Source organism: Delphinus delphis, chromosome 15 (assembly GCF_949987515.2).
Source record: "Delphinus delphis chromosome 15, mDelDel1.2, whole genome shotgun sequence".
Classification (NCBI taxonomy): domain Eukaryota; kingdom Metazoa; phylum Chordata; class Mammalia; order Artiodactyla; family Delphinidae; genus Delphinus; species Delphinus delphis.
The window spans coordinates 77,959,905-77,977,923 of record NC_082697.1 but is presented as its reverse complement, the minus strand read 5'-3'; the positions used below and the strand labels follow the sequence as shown (position 1 = coordinate 77,977,923).

General features: G+C 34.7%; 1 protein-coding gene and 1 pseudogene across 8 annotated transcripts in view; one reads left to right on the top strand and one right to left on the bottom strand.

The window, feature by feature from the left end:
* Positions 1-18,019, top strand: part of GTF2I (general transcription factor IIi) — a 96,085-nt gene that overhangs the window by 47,822 nt on the left and 30,244 nt on the right. For 2 of the 8 annotated variants that reach the window (XM_060032216.1, XM_060032214.1), the window contains exons 10-14: positions 1,246-1,305; positions 3,334-3,390; positions 5,295-5,357; positions 13,663-13,773; positions 14,946-15,011. In XM_060032216.1, the coding sequence (XP_059888199.1) occupies positions 1,246-1,305; positions 3,334-3,390; positions 5,295-5,357; positions 13,663-13,773; positions 14,946-15,011 (357 nt within the window). Of the gene's footprint in view, positions 1-1,245; positions 1,306-3,333; positions 3,396-5,294; positions 5,358-13,662; positions 13,774-14,945; positions 15,012-18,019 lie in introns of those variants that run through there. The other 6 variants (XM_060032215.1, XM_060032217.1, XM_060032219.1 and 3 more) reach the window with 6 other exon arrangements.
* On the bottom strand, positions 7,727-9,203 carry LOC132438223 (elongin-C pseudogene; annotated as a pseudogene).

The following is an 18,019-nucleotide window of genomic DNA, read 5'->3' as shown; positions in this document are numbered from 1 at the left end:
TAATAAGCATGTTATTTAAAATAGAAATTCTATACAGTGGGAATCCTAAGAAATACACTTTTATTGACTTAAAGAGGACCTAATTAAAATAATTTAGAACAGAACAATATCGATAATGATACATAGCTAGACTTGTGGAAAAGCAGCTAAAGCAGTATTTAGAAGTCAGTTAGTACATTAGCTATCATTTAATTTATTTCTTCTGTATATTTTTACCCAGGATCACATGACTAGGAGGCAGTGAATCTGGCATTTGAATTCAGGTGTCTTTCATTTATCATCTTGCTCTTAGTTGAGATTCCAAATACAAATAATTTTTCTATTTTCTATGAAATTGTTTTCTTCTATGCCGTGTCCTTTATTTATAATGTGTAGTTTTGTGCCTCTTCGTGAAATCCGTCATGCATTTGCAAAGCTTTTCAAAAGTCTTATTTTCCAAAAAATATTCAGAGGTAGTGAAGTGGTTTGTATTCATATTAATGCAAGGACATGTTTATGTTAAGTAGTCATTGAAAACACAATGTTTTGTTCTCTTTTAAATCTATTACTTTCACTAAAAGCATAATACATGCAGGTGTGTTGTCAAAATCTATAGTATTCTGTGAAGGTTTAATTAACACAAAATACCTTGTATGTTAATAATTCGGAAAAACCACGTTAAGTTATTAAAAAGCGTTTATGGATCTTCAGGAAGGGAGGATTCTGAATTAATTGTTTGTCATGTTTCTATTTCAGTGGAGATTCAAGCTTATTGATAGGTTAATTGCGTTATTTTAGAGATTCTGAGGAAGGTGTAACAATTTGATTCTGCATTTTTGTTTAGTATGACAAAACATTAAGCCAAATATTTGGCAAGGAAGAAACAAATGCACCTTGTAAGATATATCTGCCCTTATAATCTGTATGAAGTAAAAGTTGCAGTTTGCTGTCATGAACATTACCCATATCCACCATTTTAGACATATTGTTCCCATTCAATTCATGTCGAGTTAGTCATTTTCAAAATTTCTTTTGACTGTCTATATATGAGTTTATCTGAATACACCTTTTCCATTCACTAAGACCATAAATTGACACCATTCATTTTGTCAGTCTTTATTTTTTCTTTTCTTTTCTTTTTTTTTTGCCTTTTTTGTTCATGAAAAGGCTGTATTATTCCATATCTCTCGCCCAAATTTGTTTGCTGAAGTGACCCAAAATACATTTTTGGGATTACTTTTGAAGTATTATCTTTGTATCCCAAAGCAGGCCCTTCTGAAACTGATGATGTTGATGACAAACTCCCCCTTTCGAAGTCTTTGCAAGGTATAACTTTTTCACTTCCATTTTCCCACATACTGTTCTTATTTAATGTTTCTTTATATTGGACAGACTGTGTTTTAGTATTTATATCTGTATTATTACTTTTCTAAATGGAAAAGGAAAAAGAAATGTATTGGCCTTTTTTTTTTTAAACATATAAATGAACTTCACAAGCAACAATTTTTCAAAACCAATTTTCCCTTTTGTGAATCTAGTAATGAATCTCGAAATGGGTACATGACACACTTTCATATTTAAGGTAAAGTACACATTTATACCTTATATCAGAATAGTCAGAAATAAGGCTTATATTGCATAGTTAGTAATGTAAATATCAATAAGGTCATGTTGATACTTAGTTTTTAGAAAGGTTGTAAGATATCATTTGTAAATCCCTAAGTTTATTGATTGAATACCTCTTTGGGAATTTCTGTGTAGTGTTCCCTAACTTGATGATCATAGGCTGTTTGTGCTGGCTTTTACTTTACTTCTGTCTATTCTGGCTTTTAGCTCATAAGATTTATTTTATTTAGCTATACTTTTAATATAAATGTAATTGCTTATTTCAGATTTTTAAAGAACAAAAAGTACACGTAGAATCATTGTTTACATGTACTCTTGTAATATTCTGACCGGGTGGGACAATCACCTTAATTTTTCTTATTCTTACCCAATCTTGCCTTTTTAAGTACTGGCCTCTTCTCCGTTATCTCTCATTGTTTTGACCTCACATTTTTGTTTTCTTTGGCATTATAGTCAAAGAACCCAATGCTCCATAAATTCAAATGTTAACGTTTAATTGGGGGGTGGGGGCTGTGTGTTGATAAAGTGTATTTAAGAAGTTAAATAAAGAAATAATTCATGGCTACAGATTTATAGATTTATCTAGTGTTTTGAGCTCAGGTGAGTTTTCAGAACATGAAATAAGTGGAAAAGAATCCCAAGATAATTATAGCAGCATAAAGTTAGACATTGAAAACCAAAAACATTTTGTCTTTGCATGGCACTTTAAATTCAAAGGTGCTAGGCACTGAGTGACAGTGTTTGTAGTCAGTGCTCTTTAAAAATCAAGATAAAGTGTATTTGAAACCTGTGTCTGGGAATTGTACCTTTAGTATAGTTTCTTTAATTAGTTACCAATGGATGACAAAATAGACCTGATTTTGCTTCCCCTCCCGCTTTGTGCTTTATTCTTCCTTATAGGTAATATATTTTTATTTATACACGAATGCAGTGATTTTCAATCTTTTCTATGTTAGTAGCTCAGACATTTAAGGACAGAGGATAAATATTCTGGGGCAGTTTGGGCACTTGTCCTAATTGGCTCTCTTGGGTTTTAGATTACTTCTTTCCTATTTATGAGTAAAGCTTCTTCTCTGGTAGGATGAGCCTGTTTACCTTTTGACTGCCTAACCTGATACATTGCTTTATGTTCCAGTTTTTAGAAGCAGGCAGATTATATTACCTGAATTAAAATGCTTTTGAGACTAAAGGTAGTATCTTAAGTTTTAACTTATGAGTTTCCTTTAAGTGCAACTTTGATTAAATAATGGGGATTGAGTTTCCATAGCTTCCACCATAGTAAAAATGGAAAGCAGGAAACATTTCACAGCCCAACCTGAACTTGTTTATCTAGCCTTGATAGAGTCTATGAGCAAAGAAGAAATTTACTCTGGTGTGTGTTTTTGTGTGTGTGTCATTGACAGATGAGCATGGCACTTTGAAACATACTATTCTACTTCTCAAATTCTAACATCTATCAGTAATTATATTGTGTAGTTCCAGTAACTAATAGTAAATCCCCAAACCTACTTCGGTTTAATCTATATATTTACGTTTTAAAATAATTTTTTGAGCTTTCATACAGAAGTGTTACATGTTTTTCTGAACTAGATAACATTGTTTGTATTAACTGCTAAGGAGTTAAGGAATCAGTTTGTATTCGTGTTATTATTTGCATTGTTACCTAGTATCTCTTCTTCCAATATCAGTCTTTATTGGTTTATTATATGTGGTATATTTTCTTTTTAGGAAGCCATCATTCTTCAGAGGGCAATGAAGGAACAGAAATGGAAGTACCAGCAGAAGGTTAGATACAGGGATTTTTACTTTGCTGTATTTGTATTATGTTGTTCTGTACTGTAGAGAATATTATCCTTAAAACACCTTATTTGGAAATGAAATGATGATTGTTATGGTATGCCTTCTTAGCCAACAGGTTGTTTTTTTAGTCCTAAGATGATATTTAATATACCTCTTTTACTATACTGAATAGTAGAGCATATGGGGAGGAAAACTTAAGTGGTAAGTACAACTCTTTGTGATGCAAAATGCTGCCCATTTTTTCTTGGTCATTTTTTGCCATATTTTGAAAGAATGGTTTTAATAGTTAGAATTAAAATTATTACTGGCTCTGTTCATATTTCATTTTAAAACATACTATTACTACCATTTTTTTAAGTAGGGTAATGTATTCTCCATACGATTAATGAAAGAAAGATCTCCTCTCGGCTCATTTTTATATCCACAGCCACTCCGTGGACTGCTTGTCTCTTAGCCAGCCATCCTCCTTTGATTGTAGGATTGAATGGATATTCAACTATGGTACAGCTTTTTTAGTTATTGGAATCTTGAGTTAAACGGTTACCATGCAGAATGGCTTCCTGTTGCTAAGCCGTTTAGATAGTTCCAAAAGAATTTTTGTAGATTTCTCCCAAGGAAAATAACTGGTTAAGGTAACTGGACATTGTTTTAGAATTATTATTTCTCACATAAACTGGTTGTGTCAAGCCTTATTTTTTTAAGAATAAAAAGGAACTCTATTCTGTACCTTTTTATTCCTTATATTTGCTTTTTTGTTTTATTTTTTTAAAATCAGTAATTTGATCGTTTACTTTCTTCGAGTGGAGGGAGTTCTGAAGGTCCCTGGAAAGTTGACTGATCTTTCCGAATTCAGTTGTAGAATTAGAGTATTCTAATTGGAATACATTTCTTGCAGAAGTATTAAAATGCTCATTTTAAATAATATTTTAAATTTCTTGTTGAGTTTTTTTAATAGACGATGGTGTGGATGAAATTTTTTTGTTTTCTTTTACTGTGTATAGGTAATTAGATATTTCCTCTGTAACAAAATCCTCTGTTTTGGATAGGCAGTATTTACAGCAAGGAGATACCTGTATACAAGACAAATTGTACTGGGGTTCATTGGGCAATGTGAATTAGATATTAGGCTTTGAACTACTTTATTTTTGAGGAAATTTTTATTGTCATATTGCAGTGTTAATAGAGTCGAATTGAAGTTCGGTTCTGTTCTTTATTCCTTTACTAACAAGTAAACATAATCTTTGGCAAATCAATTAATCTCTCAACCTTTGCAAAATGAAAAGAGAGTTGATGAAGATACTCTCTAGCTGAGCTTCCAGCACTAACATTCTGATGTACATTTGTTTTGTGTAGTAACACAAATATTCAATTTTGTAAAGTATGTTGCATATAAAGTTAGGTGATACAGTCCTGTGTGCATTTGTTATAGTCACTGTTTTGATATGAAGGTCCCCATTGCAAAAAATTTGATTGTGGTTTTATTTAACATTATAAGCCACTCCTAGGATTTCTGAAAGGAGAGGAGAAATAGTTTAAAAAGAATAATAAAACCTTTGTTTTTATCCTACTGTCTTCTAGTTACAGCAGGAAAATAATTGTGACTTCATTATAATTTTATTCCTCTAAAAATAAAAGTTTTTTGAGTCCATTAATGCAGGTAATTTGGTATTATCTAATAGTTTTCCAGAGTTTCTCTACTTTTTATTTTCTTTTATCCCTACTTACAATGAAAAGGGTCAGATATTTTAACTTAACAAATACGAGATGAATTAAAATGCCAGTAAAATTTTATAGTAGGCTGCTTTTGGAATATCAAATCAGTAAAATGTTGGAACATAATAGAAAGTGCTTTATAATGAATGTCATTTTAGAATTTTATTTTTTTCAAGATTCTACTCAACATGTCCCTTCAGAAACAAGTGAGGACCCCGAAGTTGAGGTGACTATTGAAGGTTAGTTATCTAAAAGCATTGATTCCAAAAGTTTACTTCTGGTCATAAAAATATTTGTCACATTCACATTGCTAAGTATGCATTTCATTCATTTTTAAAGGAAACTTGTGAAAAAAAACTGAAGCATATATGTGTATGTGTGACCAAAGCAGCCCATATCCCACCAGCACACCCAGTGCTTTGGGAGTTTTAGACAACAAAAGTAAGCCGTGAAAATGAGCAGTGGGCCAACCTATATACTTTCTATCATTGGGAATAGAGAATTTTTAAAAAGCGAAAACTATGACCAGACTGGATGCACACAAAAACAGATTTATAACCTGTTTATTGGGTGTGATACAAGAGACTTAATTAGTACTGGAACCCCTGTGTCTACCTTAGTGAAGTGGAGGAGAAGGTGTTGATAGTTTTCCCCCATAAAATGCAGTTAGAGGCTGGCATATAATCTGTCCTTCAAAACTTTGGAAGCAGCAGCTACAAAAATATTCGAAACTAATCTCTCTATATAGTTAAAGTTGCTTCAAATGTAGTTTTTTCTTCAAAGATAATGCATGAATGCAGATGAGCCAGTTTGTCCTGAATTATTTAAAGATTCAGCTAATTATTAACAGTATCATGCTTTATATTTAATAATTATTAAATGTGTATTGATTTTTTTTTCCTTTGAAGTTATCTCACACTATTCCTCTATAAGTTCTTTTTCCTCAAAGTAGGTTTCTCTAAGGTAAAAATACAGCTCTGTTAACCCCCGCCCTACTCCAGTGACCCTCGACTCAGTGGTAGATGTCACTTTATTGTTTATACATCTAAAAAGAATTTGATGTATATATACACCCATGCATATTTCGTTTTGCGAAAATATATGGGTGTTTTCAGCATACAGCATTATAATGAACAAATAAAATACACACATATCACATTTTCCGTAGTTTTTTTCCCCATAACTTTACATCTTGGTACTTCATCATTATTATTTTTTTTAACTGCTAAATAACCTTTCTTGGTTTGCTATCTTTGTCTTTCCTTTTTTTTTTTTTTAAATAACCTGTCTCCTACTGGTGTCCACTTGGTTATTTATGGTGTTTGGCTACTTCAAGCTATTCAAAGTGTTTGTCTTCATTGCTTCTAAATTATAAGTTGATTGGTGGCTTTTACCTAATATCAGAAATTTTCTCATACTTTGTGTGTTAACATCTCAATTTAATATACATATTTTATCACTAACATAATTTTACTAACCTAAAAGCAGTTTTGAATTGTTTCTAGTCAAGTAAGTAAGTAAGTAACTAATTTGTCCACACCGGACGGCATGTGGGATCTTAGTTCCCCAACCAGGGATCGAACCCCAGCCTGTTGCAGTCTTAACCGCTGGACTGCTAGGGAAGTCCACAATAATTGAATTCAATTGCATTTTAATTTGTAACTCAACTATGAGAAGAAAATCTATAAATATTATATTATGAACACTAAGAACCTTTTCCTTCCTATAGAGATAAGAAAAATTGATGATTAAAATTATTAGCATAAAGCTTTTAAATAGGACTGATAACCACATGGATTTATCTGAAAACAAATCTTAAAACAGATAAAGGCTATGTTAGAACTGTTTAGAAAATAAACACTTGTTTTTAATAGTATAAGACCTTTAAAGGGATGTCAAGATAATTATGAAATAAATGGCTTATAAACTTGAAATGTGTGTCAATCTTTTCAGTTTTAACTCTTTGGAGGGAGTGATAGATCCATTTCTTTTAAACTGAGACATAGTACCAGAAGTTTGATACATCATCCAAATTTGTCAACAAGTAGAATTTTGCTATTTAGGCTGCTGCCTTATGTTCAGAAGACCAGTGAAGTACCAGGTCTGTGTAACGTAATTACTTTTCAGGGTAGCATTTTCTGTGGGATATGTGTTTATGAACAAACTATTATATACCAACTAATTAAATTGCTAATTAATTGTTATCCATACATTAAAGGAAGGTAAAATGTAATCTGTGATACTAACAAGGCAGGTCAAATGAGAACTCACATGCACATCTTTTTGATAAGTATATTGTATTTTTTTCTGGAAAGATGATTATAAAATCCTAGAAACTAGGAAAATATCCATAGTTAGAAAATTAAATTTTGATACATTCTCATATTAGAAAAAATATATTGGCATTGAAATGGTAGCTTTTTTAAAAAAATATGCGATCTGAAAAAAGACCCCTAGTGTAATATGCTTAGTGGAAAAAAAAAAAAAAAACCTGCCTTTCAAGAACAAGTCACCTTCAAAAGGAAAAGTGTATCTAGAGAACTATGTTAGTTTTGTTTAGGAAAATACTTGTGCTTGGAAGGAAATAAGATAATCCTGCTTGCCTGGGGGTGACTTTTGTTTTCTCATATTGTATCTTTCTGCATTTCCCAAAAAGTTCATAGAAAAGAAAAAAGAAACTTTGTCATCAAGTAAGTTTGTAAGATTTTCCACAGTACTTTAACCTTGATATCTTTATTTGCAATTATGTGACGTTATGAAGGGTTTAATTGAGATTGACGCAGACACGTTAAACTGCAGGAAATAGTCTATTGAGCTGAGATGTGCTCTTCCATTTGTGATGATCAATTTGTTATTGAAGACAGTGGTGCACATGTATAACTTTTGTGACTTAGGTTTGGGAAATACCCCTTGGAGTAATATGGCTGTGCGTGCCTTAATTTCATAAACATCATGACTACATTTCTGGGTAAAATCAGACTGTTGTCAGGTCTCTGACACATGCATGTCTTTGATAAGTGTAGAGACAGTCTTACCTAAGAGTTGTTTGAGGTCTGGCTGTCATGGGTGTGCTAATAACGGGAAGTGTTTTGCTTGAGAAGAGGTCTCCTTACAGTGCAGTTCACTTTCAGTGCATTTTTCCCCGAACTTGAGTCATTCACACATGTTTATTCTGCTGTGGCCTAACCCCCTGATTGTTCCTTAACTTAATTTGTCTTCAAATTGATTTTAAATTTTACTTTATTTATATTTATTTATTTGGCTGTGTCGGGTCTTAGTTGTGGCGCGCGCGGGCTTATCTCTAGTTGTGGTGTGCGGGTGTTCTCTCTCTAGTTGTGGCACGTGGGCTCCGTAGTTTGCGGCATGCTGCCTCTCTAGTTGAGGCACACGGGCTCCGTAGTTGTGGCACGCAGGCTTAAGTTGCCCCGCGGCATGTGGGATCTTAGTTCTCCGACCAAGGATTGAGCCCGAGTCCCCTGCATTGGAAGGCGGATTCTTTACCACTGGACCACCACGGAAGTCCCTTCAAGTTGATTTTAAATAGATTAAAAAGGTTAATTTTGTGTCTTCTTAATAAGTAAGACTCTTTTTGAAATTTAAAATTTTCTTTCTTAAATAAATTGAAAAATATACATAAATATTTACACACCGGAATGCAGTTCACAATACCACCTATATATGGACTATACTTTTTTGGGGTTTTTAAAAATAATTTATTTAACAGTCTAGGAAGTTTGCAGCCATCAGCAGTTCCAGTGCAATTTCAGGTGCAGTTGGAATTCAGGAATCTCCATAGAGCTGTTAGTGTAGCAAACCTTGTAGGTAAAGGTAAAATACATGTATACTTTTGATAGCACACGTGAAGGGATCTTTCTAAAATTGACTTCATTAGTTTCGTTCTCAGCAAACTGACCTGGGCCACTCAACATGGCTTTTATTGTTCCTGATGTTAGCGCGTGTTCTCTTTTTACAGTAAATTCGTGACCTCCCAAAGATATCAATTTTACATGCATGGCATCAGGGCCCTCACAGCCACCGTAGGTTTTCTCTTCTCCATCCACTATGTTCTTATGAAATTCTGCTTTGCGTCCACAGGAACTTTAGTAGTTTCTCATCAGCTCCGCAGCAACCACTGTCACCGCACCGGGTCCCCGCACGCCACCACAGCCCTATGCCAGGGCCACTTTGGATAACACTGTTTTAGAGTTTGAATAGTTGGATTTCATCCTCTGATAGTATCCTTTTTCATGAAATTTATGCTTAGGACATTCATAAATACTTGGCTGCTGCACAAAATTAAGGACTACACTATTCAAATGTTCATTTAATCAGTCCACAAACGCCAGGCACCTTGTATGTGCTGGGGGCTGTACTAGGTGCTAAGGTGTGAACGAGATAGGCAAGTCCATTGGAGAGTTTTGAACAGAGAAGTGATAAGTTCTGTCCTCCTTTTTGAAGAAACAGGGCTGCTGTAAAGACTCAGAGCAGACCATAGTGGAAGCAAAGCTATTGTAGTTATCCAGGGCAGAGAGGGAGGTGCTGTAGAACTGGATGGTGACAGTAGGGGTAAGGAGTGACTGAGTTCTGGGCATTTCTGAAGATAGAGCAATCGTCTTTGCTATTTGTCACTGTTTACTTATTATGCTTATCTTATAAATGTCACATGAGAGTTCATAGAATCAATGTAATTGGGTAGGTTATCATTTGAATACTTTGTATTTTCAACTTTATAGTTGGTGACAATCACTTAGTAAGCATCCAATTATTATGTAAAAAATAGACTTTTGGAGGATTTAGGACCTGGGTCCATGGGTGGAAAATGCCATCTATTAATTTGAAATGTGTAGGGGTAATTAATTAAGAGAAAGAGTGCCTGGTTTATTTTGATTTGTTTCTTTTACTTTGAATAGGTGTCAGATTATTTGATAAAACATTACCAATTTGATTATGTTGAAAAGAGTATCAGAAAAAAATTTTATATGCTATTAATGCATTCATCAAGAATTGGATGAGTTTAGTAACACATTTTAGCTCTGAGGTCTGTGTTATCTATAGGCATATTTGTAAGTATGTTGCAAAAAGGAAAACAGGATTTTTTTAGATAGTAATTTTGGGTTAGGGTCTGTTACTGCCCTTTTTCAAGGGGTGGGAGACTTGTTTGTTTTTGGGGTTTTTTGCGGTACGCGGGCCTCTCACTGTTGTGCCCTCTCCCGTTGCGGAGCACAGGCTCCCGACACACAGGCTCAGCGGCCATGGCTCACGGGCCCAGCCGTTCCACAGCATGTGGGATCTTCCCGGACCGGGTCACGAACCCGTGTCCCCTGCATCGGCAGGCGGACTCTCAACCACTGCACCACCAGGGAAGCCCGAGAGGCTTGGTTTTAAGACTGAGGCATAGCTGTCACATATTCCTCACTGAATTGCAGCTTTTGCATGTTAAAATATCTTGAAATTCATTTTATAAGCTTTTAGTTTTGATGATGTAAATATTTTTAGTTTGGGCTTAAATTGGAAGTGTCCAGAGATATGTGTCTTTTTACACAAAAGTGGTTGTTTATAATGTTGAAGCACCATGATAGTTAGAAAACAGTGCTGCCTGCTGGACTGATTGTTAGAGGCAGACTGGTTTCTGCTGCAGAGAAATAATTTGGATCCTTTGTGAAAGAGATTTTGAGGTCAAGAGTAACAGTTTTTCATACTTTTTCAAAATCAGAGTTTTTTGCTGCAAGAGTCCAAAAAAAAATAGAAGGTGTGGTTGAGTTCATAGCTCTTCTTGATCTAATTCTATGTTTCGTATGAATTAAAACACTCTAAAATCAGGTAATAAATATATGAAATGGGTTAGTCTTTTAATAAAATGTATGTTGTGGTATTTTATCATCACACATGATTAATTTCATCTCTGTTTACATTTAATAGATTGACTTCATTATTTGTCACTGGAGAAAAATGTGATAATCACTTTTTAATAGTTTACAGTCTTTGTTAAATCATTTGTTATCTTGTTAAAAAACACTCTCCTAGATTTGTCTTTTTTCTATTTATGGTCGATGAGGTTACTTTTATAAAATATATTTATACTATTAAATCCTTTTATTTTAAAATGTTAATCTGATTGAACAAATGAGGTCTTGGACACTAAAGAAAAGCTCTCTTGCCCTTTCCCCTTGGCCTCAGTTTCAAACCGTTCAGATTACAATTGGGATGGATATAATAGAGCACTGACTTTTCATTACCATCCTAAAGCTATATTTTATTTTATACTCTTTTGGTTTTCATGTTATATAATTCAATTAGCAATAATTTTAAATGATAATCTATAGAGATATTTAGGCTGCATTAACCTGTAAGGAAAATACTTTTGTTTTAAATGTCATTGCTTAATGTTTGTAAAGAAATATTAATACTAAGCATTTAAAATGCTTTGACAATATTCATAGGTGAAATGAGTATATTTCATTTTACCCTTTGCAAATTAGCCTGAAAATACTCTCAGGCGTCTAAAAATCTATTTAGAAATTGGAAAGGGGGGGTTTTGTCAGCTGTGTTCAGAATTGAAAGCCAGACGTTAGAGAAATACCTAATACGTTTTCCAAAATGTATCTACTTAGGTGTGAATCTAATTATTTAATAACCTATTTAAGAATCTTTTGACCATTTTTAATCCTTGTAGTAGTTTAATCATTATGAGCCCATGTTACATAGTCAAGTTTTATTTTACTGGTAGTTTGTCATTTTTAAATTGTTTTTTACTACAAATTTTTTTTTTGTTTTTTCTGGATTTGAACATGGGTTTCTACAGTGGAATTCAACGCGTGAAAGTTTTTGTAGTGTCGTAAGTTGTTTATATGATAACTTGTTCCTGAAATAGTATTCCCTTTCCCAGCACATAAATGGGTCCTAATATGACTTTATCTGGTATCAGTGACATTGATACCTTTTTCTCTTATTGGTTTGAATAGTCAGTCAGTAAATGATTTTAGGTAATCAGAATATCTGTTGACATTACAGTTGGCCCACCGTATCTGCAAGCTTTAAACAACTGCAGATGGAAGGTATTCAGAAAGAGTTTTTTAGAAAATTCTAAAAAGCAAAACTTGAATTTGCCATGTGCCAGACAACTATTTACATAGCACTTACATTGTCTTAGGTATTAGAAGTAATCTAGAGATGATTTAAAGTGTAAGGGAGCATGTGCGTAGGTTGTATGTGAATCATATGCCAATTTATATAAGTGACTTGAGCATCCGTGGATTTTGGTATCCACAGGCTTTGTCTGTAAAGGAAGAACCCAAAGTCAGTGAACAAGGGCAGCCATGTCTGTGTTCTCTGATGCTATGTAGGAATGAGATTTAAGTATTTTAGGCTTTAGTCAGATTTTCCCTTGATTAACATACAAAGTATATAAAAGTTATCCATTGCTGTCCAAGGCATCATTGTATATTAGGCTAAATTTGAATTTCTTATTGTTTTTTGAGAGTTAACCTGTTTAGCTGAAAGAATGATACCCATAATTTCATCTCAGCTTCACTGTCTAGCATATGACATGATTAAGTCATATAGCATTCTCTGGTCTTGTTTGTTTAGCTATAAAATGAGAATGAAAATTATACTGAAAAGTGGAACTTAGTGTATCTTATGGTATCTTTTTGTTACTGCTGTTGCCTTTAACCCGGTGATTATTTTCTTCTTCATCCCACATTTTTTTAAAGTATAGATATCTGAAAATGGTATTTTCAATAATTTATAGATGGTGTTTGAGCAGAAATCTCAGTAATGTGCCAACTGATATTTTCAGGGACCAGAAGAAGATGACAGTCGATAGCTTTTCTTACTTGATCCAGTGTCCTTTATTCTAGCACCAGATGTATTGAAGTATCACGGCAGAGTTGAATTGCAGGCACAGCCGCAAAGAACTCTTACTACAAACTCTTGGGTAGTCTATATTCTGTGATTAAATATATGATCGCTCATTTTCTCCATACATGGATGAATCAACAATACCTGTTTCACAAATAATATAATCTTACTGCTTTTAGTTTTGTTGGTTAAAAGTTTTTAACATACAGTTATCCAACCTCCTTTATGTATGCTTGAATTTTGTATAAGCTTAAATATTTTTCCATTCAAGACATATTTTCTCCCCATTTTCTTATATATTTGTATAGTTGTTGGTAGCTGTCTCCATTAAAACCTTTTTCTTGGAAGACTTAAAATACACTATAATTCTAGACAGCTGTCTGAGAGGAGTTAGGAGAAGGGGAAATTTGTATGACTTAATTCAAATTAAGCAAACTGAAAAAAAAGGAGCAAGACATAGGAAAACGAGGGTTATTCACTTGAGCACCTCCGAAAAGAGTAGGAAAGCTGGAGATGTAACTGGGAAAAAATACGCTGAAAATGTCAACACAGAAATAGCGGTTGCTGTCCCAGTCGCATTTAAATCCCCCCACGTCTTTTGAATGCTGAGAATTTTACAGGCAGTGGCTTTTAGACTCACTCATTTAGACTGTTCCTCCAGTGATGATAGTTTTTTTTTTCAAGATGATGATTATTCTCCACCTACCAAGAGACCAAAGAGCAATGAACCTCCCCAGCCGCCAGTCACAGAACCTGCCAATGCCGGCAAACGGAAAGTGAGGGAGTTCAACTTTGGTAAGTTGTCAGTGAAATGTGGTCCTCTTTTCTTTTTTTTCCTTCCGAACTTTTTCTGTTACTGAAGAGTTATAGCATTCTTTGGGGAGGATGCCTTAAATATATTACTACCTTATAATCTAAGCTGAGGAAAGCCATGGACAGTTTGAAGTAACCTTAAAGACACTGCTTACACGTTTGTGTATACCAAAGCATAAGACATTGTATCTTCTGTTGTTGACTAGAATTGGTAGACTTAAGGGAATTTCCTGGCAGTCCAGTCATTAGGACTCGATGCTTTCACTGCTGGGGCCCAGCTTACTTCCCTGGTCAGGGAAGTAAGATCCCACAAGCCGTAATGTGGCCAAAAAAAAAAAAAAAAAAAAAAAGGTAGACTTAAAAATCAGTGTTAATGACTTAGTAATTCAGTTATTTGTCTGAGATTTGGATCACTTCTTTATTTCAGATACAATTTTTATATTAATTTTTCTTGCTTTGTGTAACTGCTGGCCTCTAATCTAATCAAACCACAGTGGTATCCTTTTGAAGGGACTAAGTAAAATGTTAGTGGCAAGATGTGTTTGTGATCCATATTTTGAATAAATAGAACATTTAGCTTTATACGTTTTTTAAATAGTACTTTAATATTTTAAGTTGTCCTAGTCATAATTACTAAATATAAATTGAAGTTACATATATAGTAAGTTTATATATATTCTTTAGCATGCTATTATAAGTTGCAACTGTATATAAAGTCTTATTTCCATGCAACTTAGACATGTTTTAGAAGGTTTCCTGCACAGTCTTGGGGACCTTTCTCTCTTTTTTTTTTTTTTTTTTTTTTTTTAGGGACCTTTCTCTTTTTCGCCTCACTTTGAGGTGTTTAATTGACGGGTCTTTTCTGCCCTCCTGCTTTTCGGAATTTATAAGTTTAAAAAGAGGTACTCAGTGTGAAGTGTTCTGAAAATAATTTTTAAACAACCCTATAATCTCTCATTGAACCAGTTATAAGAACCGCAAAAAAAGATAAAGTCCTTAGGAAAACAGTAAAATTATATAGACAGGTGGATTATTAAAAATCAGGATATGTTATGTAGAAAATAAGTCGTTAGATGTTGGGTCATCTTAAGAACGTTATTAGTGCCTCCAAACAGGGATTTATCATTGAGTTTTAACTTTCTCTCAATTTTCAGAGAAATGGAATGCTCGAATTACTGACCTGCGTAAACAAGTTGAAGAGTTGTTTGAAAGAAAGTATGGTAAGTCTAAACTCAAAAATTCCTGTAAGGTTTTGTTGGTAAGCTTTTTAACAATGGAATTACTGTTCATCTAATGTGAGCAAGTCCCATTCTACCAGTGTTTGTGCGTTCCTTCCTTATCTGTCGCTGGAAAGGTAGTGGATAGTGTCTGTCCAAATATTAGAAATTCTCTTTCCAGATCACAACAAAGCTTTAGAAGTTTCCTTTCTTTAATTATCAATTAATATTTCCGTTAAACTTCCAGCATGCATGTTTGGGAGTTTATTTATATATTTGTTGCAAAATCTTGAATCTTGGAGATTTAACTGAAGAGTGTTTTCTTAAGCAATAGTCTTCATTAAACCTGATGTGTTAAATCTTGTATTCATCTAGATGCCCTTATTTTCCCTACTCTCGATAGATACCTGAGTTTGTTAGATCTCAAATTCTCTTTTCCTTTTATTTTAGTATTCCGTCCTATAGCTACCTTTATATAGTAATCAGAGAAACAAGATTTATTATCACCTGGTATCAAATGCTCACCTAGAAATAGCAAAAATTGTTTAAAAATATCTGTTTTGTTGGGTTTTTTAAATGTGGAGAATTCTTTGCAAATGACTGGCGAAGCTGTAAAATTGTATAATACAATGAATTGTAACTTGAAAGTCTGTAGTACTATCCTGCATTACTGAGCTTCTCTAAGTGAATTTTTAATTTAATTTTATTTTTTATAAATCTGTTTTATCCATTTTTACTTTTGGCTGCATTGGGTCTTCACCACTGCGCGCAGGCTCTCCCTAGCTGCGGCAAGCGGGGGGCCACTCCTCGCCGCGGTGCGCTGGCCCCTCACCGCGGCAGCCTCCCCTGTTGCGGAGCACGGGCTCTAGGTGAGCGGGCTTCAGCAGTTGTGGTGCGTGGGCTCAGTAGCTGTGGCTCACGGCTCTAGAGCGCAGGCTCAGTAGTTGTGGCGCACGGTCCCAGCTGCTCTGTGGCATGTGGGATCCTCCCGGACCAGGGTTCTAACCCGTGTCCCCTGCATTGGCAGGCGGACTCCCAACCACTGCACCACCAGGGAAGCCCCTCTAAGTGAAGTTTTTAAATGATAAAGCACATTGGGCTTATTTACTTTAAGTAATTTGAACAGTTCCCTATCACGGATTATAACAGTCCTCAGTGAAGATCTAGAATTAGAGTAGACTTCATGAGGAATTCAGTAACTTTTTCTTTATTTTTTTATTTCTTTATTTTTTTTTGCGGTACTTGGGCCTTTCACTGTTGTGGCCTCTCCCGCTGCGGAGCACAGGCTCCGGATGCGCACGCTCAGTGGTCATGGGTCACGGGCCTAGCTGCTCCATGGCACGTGGGATCTTCCCGGACCGGGGCACGAACCCGTGTCCCCTGCATCAGCAGGCGGACTCTCAACCACTGTGCCACCAGGGAACCCTTCTTTAATATTTTCAGTTATTTTCTTAAGGTTCTCAGTATTTTTCCCATGTTTCAGTAGTCAGAGTCTACTGCCTATGATTTTGTTTTATTTTTTTTTTGTTTGTATAAATTTATTTATATTTTATTTTTGGCTGCGTTGGGTCTTCGTTGCTGCGTGCGGGCTTCCTCTAGTTGTGGTGAGCAGTACTCTTCATTGCAGTGCGCGGGCTCTAGGCATGTGGGCTTCAGTAGTTGTGGCTCGCGGGCTCTAGAGTGCAGGCTCAGTAGTTGTGGCGCATGGGCTTAGTTGCTCCGCGGCATGTGGATCTTCCCGGACCAGGCCTCGAACCCATGTCCCCTGCATTGGCAGGTGGATTCTTAACCACAGTGCCACTAGGGAAGTCCTATTGCCTGTGATTTTATTTAGACCATTTCAAAGTAAAAACTCACAACATATTCTTTCTACATGGAAGCACTATATAACGTGGTGGTTAAGATTACAGGCTATGGGGACAGACTGTCTGGCCATGTTCTCTTAGTCCTCTCTGAGCCATTTGTGAAAGGCATGAGAACTATAGCTCTACTCTGAAGATTTGATGAGATAGATGAGATAGTGCTTGTGAAGTGCTTCCTATAATACTTGGGATGTAAGTACGTAAGAAATGCTTGCTGTTTATATTTTTGTTATTGTATTCTTAATTTAGTACTATTATGAATAAAAGTAATTTACTTATCACAGTTTTATAAATTTCTGTGTTTCTCATAGAGAGAAGCAAAAGTTATGTTTTTACTTCTGTTGTGATGATGATATATTTATTTGATTATTTTGCATATAAGAGAATAATGTTTACCAATCATTGTGAAATTATAATAACAATATTCACATTTCATAATTTCAAAGCATCTTTAATGGTAATTGCCTTTGGGGAAGGTATTTTCATTGTTAAATGTGAATATGATTTTCAGATGTAGTATATCAATGAAGGATATTAAATCTAACTCAGAATTAATGTGTAATATGGTACACTTGAAACTTGAATACAAAGATTAATGTTTAGCAAATAAACTTCTACATAAAATACCAGCAAAAAAGTGGACCTGTTCTGAGAGGTGATTCCTGAGGGAGCAGGGGCTGAGGGGAGTCCACCGTAGTCATTTTTGCTTTGGAACCTTTCTGGCAAGGTCAGTAGCATCTGTGCTGTTCTGTTCACTGGAAAGCAGTTTATATAACTGTGCTATATGTTAATTACATGAACTAGAAACCTTTGAAAGAATTAGTGGTGTTTGCTATGTAGTCATGGAGAATTTGGCATGGCTTTACTTAGTATCAAAATGTTTGCAATTTTTAATGCTAGCTAAAAATGTGCTTGTGTTGTAGATGAACGTAAATTGATGCTTTTTGAAACTTTTTATTATGAAATTCATACTTCCAAAGACCCTCTATTTAAATATCCATCACCCAAGTTCAACAGTGTTTAATATTTTATAATATTTTCTTTCTTGTCCTTTCCTGTCCTCTTTGTGATACAAGAACATTTTAAAACTCTGATGTCCAAGACATCATGTCATTTCACCTCTCAAAACTCTAAATTGTAAAATTCCAA